General features: G+C 34.0%; 1 protein-coding gene across 1 annotated transcript in view; it reads left to right on the top strand.

Annotated features, from left to right (window-relative positions):
• Nucleotides 1-7,345: 7,345 nt before the first annotated feature.
• LOC112519333 (F-box protein SKIP5) overlaps nt 7,346-9,573 on the top strand; it is a 9,632-nt gene continuing 7,404 nt past the window's right edge. Inside the window, exon 1 of the mRNA XM_025127392.1 lies at nt 7,346-7,572. Within this exon, the coding sequence (XP_024983160.1) occupies nt 7,449-7,572 (124 nt within the window). The 5' untranslated portion in view covers nt 7,346-7,448. The remainder of the gene's footprint in view (nt 7,573-9,573) is intronic.

The following is a 9,573-nucleotide window of genomic DNA, read 5'->3' as shown; positions in this document are numbered from 1 at the left end:
ACAATTGGTCAGCAACTATCCCCATTCTTATCGCAGTAAGAGGATACGATCCTGATTTTTTTCCCATTTTATTCTCCGATTCTCCTATTTCAAATGCATTCCTCATTGTTTCAACATCAATCATCCCTATTTCAGAAGCAATAGAGACTGCAAAGCTCATCTGTTTCAATCGCATTCCTCATCAATCTCGCATTCCTCATTTTCTCACCGTTTCCTCTGTTTGTCGTCTACCTCACCCTAATCAGTCTCCATCTACAATTTCAGGTATGTGTACCATTCGTTTATATCCAAGGGCTTCAAGATTAGGGTTTTATTTGATGAATGATGATTGTTTAGGGCTTCTTTATGTTTTTGGTTGATTAACTGTTATTGTGCTTATCTATGGAGTATCGTATCTGCATATGCTATGTTGAAATTGCTTTGTAGACCTTCCTGTCTCTAATGTTCGTAGAGATTTGGTGGTTGTAATTATTTTATACTATTATAAATGGAGTTAGGTTCTTACAAGAGTCCATAACAAAGGGAAAACAGGAAAGTAATAGGAACCATAAGAATTCATTAGTAATGGAAAAATACATAGCAGGCCAACAAATCCATATAGAAACCCCAAAATTGTTAAATACTATTACCATGTTAAAACACTAATCCCAAAGTGAGCAATGAACAAAAATTGATAGAAGATAACAGGATGGCTGAAAGGTTGATTAGATTGAATTTCGAGAGGCAATTTTCTGCATAAAAATACAGCATTTTTCATAAAAATTACCCTAGGTAATTTTCTGCATTTTATATGTTGTCTTGTTCTTATGGAAGATACTATTTTACTATATGGTGAGGGCAAAATCCTGCACCCAATTCAGTCACTGGTCAAGATATGTTCCAAGAACAATTCCTTCTCTTTCTTGGCAGCTAGGATTTATATTGAAATTTCAATCAAATTACATATTTACTTAACAATTCATTACATTCCTACTCCTAGAACATAACCAATGTTTTATAAAGAAAATGTATAATTTTCAAAGCTCATCTACTAACCATAGTGATTTCAATTGGTGAACAATGAACATGAAGGAACAATGTTTTTTGCTAGACATGTGATACCAAAAACGTATCCCTAATCTGCAGCTTACTTCAATATGATCCTTTAGGGGCCGTTTACCAAACACTTACCCGGTAAGTGTTGATCGGGTAACTTTCCTCACCTAATGCACATTGCAAGGGCTTAAAATCTTACCCGGTAAGAGCGATGATAAAGATAGAGAGTCTTACCTGGTAAGTGTTTACCGGGTAAATTGTTGCAGACGATACCGTTTTAATATACTACAATCTTATACGGTAAAATAAATTATAGTGTTGACTCCTACCAGTAAGCGCTTACCGGGTAACTATTTGGGTAAACGGCCCCTTAATCTTGCATTGCCACAAGTTTCTCGGACACACCAGTCTACATGAAAATAACAACTGTTGAAAACCTGCTACATGAATGGTAACCACTGTATACCTCAGCACCCACAACTTAATTACCAAGAACGAACTCAAACATTAACTATGTTATGCTACCACGTGGCATGAGAATGTAAACAAAGAACTAATGATAGATTGACACCTATATCAAAACAACTATATGGAAATGATATATTACTACAAGATTTAAAATATCAATTTGCAAGTTCCATTACGTTACAGAAAACACCAAGGAGGTTTAAAGTTGTAGAATGAAAAGAAACACTGCATACAACATCATAACTGCTACTCAGGAACTAGGCCAGAACTATAACATTGTTATCCTTCTCTTCATGTGAGTGTTCTAATGCCAAACTAGAAGAAGGAACAAACACAGCTCCTAGTCTCAGGAGGCAGTTTCACTACAGTTGAGGACAAAAAATCATTGAAGAATGTTGATTTTGATTGGATATACAGATAGTAATACTCACCTGTTTGTTTTACACAGAGAACTATTCATTCTATACAACTAGATCGCAAAACATCCTGTATTCTCAAACAAAAGGCAAGTAAAAAAACAGTTGTATTAATCGTAAACACAGACAAGTTGCAACATGTCAAGTATTGTCATTTTTCATTCAGATTTCAGGGTCAAGAACAGAACCTTCAGGTGCTTTAACATTACTACAAAATCAATAAACATTCAAAACTCAAATAAACATTCAACATCTGCATACATAAATCATTAATAGACATCTAAACAAAGCACCATCAATATATCAATAATCAATATATCCATAGCTCTGTTTTATCACTTATCAGTCTTAGCGGCAATGGCTAAACTATGTTTCATGCTTATTATATGTTTGATGGAGTTTGTATTTACCGTTAGTATAGGAGGTCTTATAACTATCATGTCGTTGTTTGCTAAGATAACCATTTTCCATTCCTCAATTTGAAGCAAACAACCTTTAATTATTTGGATTACAAGACATGCACCTTTGAACTAATCATGATATGATGGTTAACGTTTTAGATATGATGACAAATTATGGCGAATCTTCACAATAAAAAAATCCTAGGGTGAACTGGAAAAAAGAAAATGTGGTGAAAACATTTATCGAGTCTTGTTTGCATAAGATCTCCGTAAATGGACGAGAAGGGGGTAGCCTTAAGGCAATTTCTTGGAAGAATGTAGCAGAAGTGCTACAAAAGAATCATGATTTTGTTGTTGAACAACGACAAATGAAAACCATTATGATTACCTCAAAGGAAAGTATGGAGCATGGGCAAAGTTAAAAAACAAGACGGGTAATGTTTATGATGCATCAACAAAAATGTTTAATCTGTCAAAAGAGGAATGGCATATATAAATGAAGGTCACGTTTTATCTTTTTCTATTAAGATTATTTTCTTAAATTCTTTTTTATATATATATACTTATAAATCTTTTATGAACAACAAAACAAATTTGTTGAGAAGTTGCGGACTGCACCTCTTCCCTTTCCTCAACTTTGTATTCAATTGTTTGATGGTGTGGCTTCCACCGGTGTTGGAACTTGGGGACCAACTGCTACTGTTCCAAACCCTTCTAGTGTGACTCCTGAAATGAAGATTATGGCACACAAGACTATTATGATCTAACACAAGAACCACTACCTTTGGAAGAAGAGATTGTTTTTCGCTCCTAACCTCAAAGGAAAAAACAAAGAGGAAAACAACGTTCGGAAAATGAGGATGATTTAGCAAGGGTTGTGACACATGTTAAGCACAATCTTGAACAAACCACCGGGGGAGGATGAGATGGATCATTGCATAGATAAGTTGGAAACACTTGGGTGGGAGCAAAATGCATTGTATGACATAGCACTTTTCATATTCAGCCAAAGCACCGACTATAGGAAAATTTGGTTACACTTGAGTGAAGAGAGGTATGAGGGATGGGTTAGATTTACAAGTGGTAAGCTCGGTTTATTTTAGTTTGGTGATGTTTTGTTTTGAACAATCTTTTTTAGACGATCTTTTTTCGAATGTTTTGTTTGGATGGTATTATGATTGATATAATATGAATAAATGGCTATTTCAATTTGACGGAATATTTGTTTAAACTTGATGTTATATTTATGATATCCTTGCAACATAAGATGATGTTATTTTGTGTTTTATATTTGCAGGGTCATACATGGATGAAAATGATATTATTCTGATAGTGGTTATTGTATATTGGTATTTGATAAGAAGAGCTTCAACACGAATAGAAAGGGTCAGAGATAACACTTCTGTTCTCACTGGACATGCGTATACACAAGAATTATTAAGTGGATCTAATACGCAATGTCATGAATTGATGCGTTTATCTGGTGATGCCTTTATAATGCTATGCGACCATTTTAAACAAAAAAAAATTAGTTGCAATCAAGTAGGTAAATAAGTGTTGAAGAGAAGATGCCGATGTTTTTGACAATTGTTGCTCACAATGAACGCTTTTGAATGGTTAAACGTAGATTTCAACACTCTACACGGACTATTCATAATTGTTTTCATGAAGTATTGAGAGGAATGATGGAATTCGCGAGAGAAGTAGTAGGGCCAACATCGGTTGATGGAACACCAAATACATCAGAGAGATTTAGGCACCTTAAAGAAATATTTTCGGTATGATTTATGTTATTGATTTGATAATTTCTAAACGTGTTTGATATATTTTTTGCATGTTTCTTATAGTTGATGTTTTTTAAAGGGAGCTATAGGTGCACTAGATGGAACCCTGATACATGCAGTTGTGCCTAGTGATCAACAAACAAGATATAGAGGAAGAGGAAGAGGGGAATGCTACCAAAATGTTTTAGCCATTTGTGATTTTAATATGATATTCACGTTTGTATGGGCTGGATGGGAAGGCATTGCACATGATTCTAGAGTTTTGAGGGAAGTTGCATTTAACCCAACTTCGGGATTTCTGTTTCCTTCATCAAGTAAGTATCATTTTCTTAACATTAAAAGGTTATTATTAATCCATATTTTTTAAGTTGTAGGTGTAATTACAGATGAATATTATCTTTGTGATGTTGCATATACTTGTACCCGTGGATTTATGACTCCGTATCGCAATACGAGGCATTGGTTAGCAGATTTCCGACGGAGACGTGCATTAACAAAAGAAGAAATGTTCAATCATGCCCATGCACAACTTAGAAATGTAATCGAGCGTGCATATGGTGTCTTAAAAGCAAGATTTCCAATCCTAAAGCAAATGGCTCCTTATCCTTTTCCAATACATAAAGATGTGGTAATTGCGTGTTTCACGATTCATAACTTTATAAGAAAACACAATATCCAAGACCAAATATTCATGGAACACGATGAGAACACCATGTTTACGGTTGCTGAAGAACAACATGAAGGAAACAATGAAATAGAAGTTGATGGAATGCAGTGGAGTTCTCAAGAGAATGAATATATGACTAGTTTGCGTGATCAGATTGCAAATCAGTTATTGTCTAATATTTCAAATTAAGATTTGTGCGACGATTATTATGTTTAAATTCAATTTATTTTACTGTCTGAATATATTTCAATTATGAAATTTGTATTTTTGTCATGTCAACAATTAATCATACATAATATTTGATAAATAGTTGCATTAGTTTAAACACTTCATCACATATAGGGTTATAATAGTCATTTTTTATTAGTTAGCACCAAATCTAGAATACTTGGTAAACAATTTTTTTACAAACAACACTTACTCCAGTAAGAGATGCTTACTCTAATCAGACCTCTTATTTCAGACAGCGCTTACCAGCTATTGTTGGTAAACAGCCCTGTAATGGATGTTATAATGTTATGCTAATTAATTAGAATAGTAGTTCCTAAAGGACTAGAAATGCAACTCAATGATGTAGTTACTACATATCTCTATAGGGATATAGATTCAGTGATATATAAAAGTGTTTGATAACATTATATTACCCAATCAAGTAACTATAAACTACAGAGTGCATTTGCAATAAAACTGAAACACTCACTTTATAGATTAAAGCAATCTAGGCAGATGTGGTATATTTTTTTTGAAGTATATAATATTTATATACAGAAAATAGAACAAATAAACTCACACACCCTTCTCACCTTTGGTGAGGTTTGAACCCTTGACCTCCTAAGAGACTAAGAACTTACATACCGCTAGGCCAAAGGCCCTTGATTGGAAAGAGATATAAAAAGGATGAACCGTGCCCTTGTGTATTTATAAAAAAAACGAGTTCTAGACTTTCAAGCGTAGCTCTATATGTCGATGTTATGAACATAATAGACACTCTTGATGAAATAAGAGAAACCACAAGCTACTTGAAATCTAAATATGAGATGAAAGATCTTGGGAAAACTTGGTTTTGTCTAGCTATTTGAGCTAGAACAACGAGTTTATGAAATATTATTCTATCGATCCACATATGTCTAGAAAATGATCAGACGATTAATATGTACAAAGTGCATTCGACTAGCACTCCCATGATTAGTTGAAGTGTTGGATATAAGGAAAGATCCATTTCATCTAAAGGATGATGACAAAGAGGTGTTGGGAGCTGGAATTTCCTATCTAAGTACAATATGCACATTTTTGTACTTAGCACAATGTACTCGACCAAATATTGCATTCTCAGTGAACTTGTTAGCTAGATTTAGCTCGACGCCAACGCAATGTCATTGGAATAGTATCTAGAATATATTTCGATAGCTAAAAGGAACCATCGACATGGGATAATTCTTTCCCTACAAAGAAAAAAATGGGGTTATAATACCTGCTAAAAATATTAACAAAGAAAGCGTTATCCCATATAGTGAAACTCTAAATGATATATTAGTAGGCTTTGCTGATGCTAAGTATCTTTCTGACCCACACAAAGGTTGTTCTTGGAACATGGCCATTTTTTTGGAAATCTATCAAGCAAATCCTTGTAACTACCTTCTTGAACCATTCGTAGATTATTATACATATAAGAGGGGATATTGGTCTTAGTTCAACCACTCAAAATCCTACATGCATATATGAAGATAATGCAGCTTATTTCAACCAAACAAAAGTAAGATATATCAAGGATGATAATACGAAACATATTTTGCCAAAGTTTTTCTATAATCAACAACAACAAACTCTCCTTAAGATTCAAGCGAATCAAAGTAAGGTCTGAGGAGAATGCGGCTGATTTGTTTTACCAAATCACTGCCTAAGGCCACATGTGAGAAACATGTGGAAAACATTGGAATGTAGAGACTTTCCAAACTCCCTTGATTAATGTACATACCAAGGGGAGTAGTAGACAAAAGGGGGAGTCTATTATATATGTAATATTGGTATGCTGTGCTCTTTCCTTCACCCAAAATTTTATTTTTCCATTGAGTTTTGTTCATTGGTGTAAGATTTTAGTGAGGTAACAATTTATATACCATATTGCTTTCCTAACGCTCATGATTGATATACGAATATGAAAGAATATTAGACTAAAAGGAAAAGTCTATATATTGCAAAAAAATTGGTGCATTGTACTCTTTCCTTCATCTTAATTTTATTTTTTCCGGTTGGGTTTTTATTCTGGCATAAGGTTTTAACAAGACTAGAGTTGTGTACCATCACTCATTTGACTCGACACAAGGGAAGTGTCGTAGAATAAGTGTGTTATCGTCTAAAAGATATGATGATAAAGATAGAAATACATATATCAGAGTTAAATTAGATATAAAATATCTTGTAATTATTTACTTATAACTATTGTTGGAAAAAAAAAACTTATGAAAATTACATATTGTTTTTCTCTATTTCATTGTTATTCATTATAAGTTATTCTATAACATTTTTCTTTTTCTCTAATCATCACCGGGCATCGTTTACTTGTTATGGTAGTTCGGAGTGAAAGTCAAATAATCCCCAATCGAGAAACCTGTGAGAGGCGGTGGTTGCTGCTTCTTCTTCTTCCCCGACGTAACCCTCAATTACCGTCGTCCGTTACATGGAGGAGAACAAGCAAAAGTGCAGGCGCTTTTCAACGCACTCTTCCTCTCGTTTTTCTCATGTCAACAATCTTGATGATGGTTGTTTGATGCATATCTTCAGTTTCTTATCTCCAATCCCTGGTATATTTCTGTTACTTTTACCGTTTTCAACCCTAATTTTCATTTATCTCTTGTCAAGCAATTGTTATAGTAATAAACTAATAATTCCCCCTTTTTTGCCACTTCTTAATTCACCCATCTGCTGCTTCTGTTGCAACAGTTTTTCCTTTTGCAACTTTCTTAATTCACAATTTGGGTACCATTCTTCGAATTTTTACTGGTCATATTGCGTATTGGTGAATTTAATTTTGAATTAGTTGTATGGGACTGGTAGAAGATCCTGTGATACTAGCTTTGTTTTATTTTCTTTTGTGTCCGCAAATTCTTTTTACATTGAAGATTATATCGTACATGTCAATTAACCTTTGTGCTTCATGAGGAGTTGGGACTTTTATTTGAATTATCAAACATAATTTATGTTGGAAATAGAAAAAGAAGAGTGGCAGTGTTTATAGCTTTGAAGGAGAATGTTTTAAGCAGTGTTTGCAATCCTTCTTTTCAAGAATCTCATCTCCATTAATAAAGTAAGAACTTTGGGGACTACTTCATTGTAGTAGGAGGCCTTTGCTATACCTGATGAACAAGGGAGGATATAAAAGACTGCAATACGTTCAGTGTCAAATTGCAAAGAGTACCGTCACCGATTTTCATTAACAGCATATACTATAAAAATATTGGTTCATTCGCACCACAGCAAACTTCACTACAGCCGGACTCTGCTCAGAGACCTGCAGAGTTCATCATGGTTTAAAATTTGACCAGGTTTAGGGATGTCTGGTCAATGTACTCTCCGATAACAGAAAGGGGAGAATTCTCTTTCCCTCTGTTCTTTGAAAATCCATTGGTCCAATATCACCAACATTCAGAAATAGAATTTGGAAGCAGGGGAATCAAATACTTTCAAAGAAAACCACACCTGCATGTTGACCGTATTCTTTTTTTAACACCACCAAATACCCAGACCCCATGTTTAGTTGGATAAAGAAAGTTTTTTACCTTGAAATTCAGTAGCGGTGGCTGAAACCCTATGGCAACCAGAAATTATTTTGACAGTCTGTTCTTTTAACGGGTATTGTCAAGCCAGGGCATAAAGACCGAGTTCTATGTTCTAGAGAATCATATTCTCACTGTTACTGATTTGTAGGCATACAACTTGTTTGGGGGACCTGAATCTCGAGGTCTTTGGCATCATCCAGCTCAAACTGATAGGACAGTCTCCAGTCATGGGATTCTCTTAGTTGCCATAAGAATGCACTAATTTTATCATCTTCATCGATGATCTATTGATGCAGGGTAAGCATATAGAAGTAACCATTTGTGGGAAAGCAATTAATAACTAGGCAACCCTAGAAGCCTAGTATCTTTTGAGAATCATTTGCACAATTAATAAGTTGAATTAGGTTATCTCAGTACGAATGTTCTCTATTTATGAGGTCAGGAAATGCTAACACTGCTGGCAGGATAAGAAAAATACTACATAATAAAAAAAAAACCCTTTAATAAGAAATAAAACATCTGATGCTTCTGAATAACTTAAATTGGATGATTAAATGAGAACCCATCTAACATTGGTTATGTTGAATTAAGCGATAAATTATGCCCAAATGACATGCCCTAGAAATTTTAACCTCATCTCTGTGTTCTCCATTCATGTACACTCTGACTGTAAATATTAAATATTTAGGCATTGTTTGACAAACAAAAGCTAGCTTATTTGCTGTGTACATGTTTGGATGACCATAAACTAGCTTATTGAAACGCCACTTGGAGTAGCGTTTTGGGAGCTTATTGTGACTTTTTCCAACTATATCCCTCATTAATATTAATTGCTATTTATTACTATTAACAATAAATAAATATTAATTATTAATAAATATTAAATAAAAATAAATTATTACTAATTAATTTTAATTTTAATTATACATTGTACATTAACATTAATTATTTACTATGAATATTATATCAATTATTAACCACAAGGATGGTGTCTGATTGGTTTGAGCTTGACTCCAAAGGTCAAAA

The sequence above is a fragment of the Cynara cardunculus genome, assembly GCF_001531365.2.
Source record: "Cynara cardunculus var. scolymus isolate 2C chromosome LG 10, CcrdV1, whole genome shotgun sequence".
NCBI lineage: Eukaryota > Viridiplantae > Streptophyta > Magnoliopsida > Asterales > Asteraceae > Cynara > Cynara cardunculus.
This window is presented reverse-complemented; position numbering and strand designations above follow the sequence as displayed.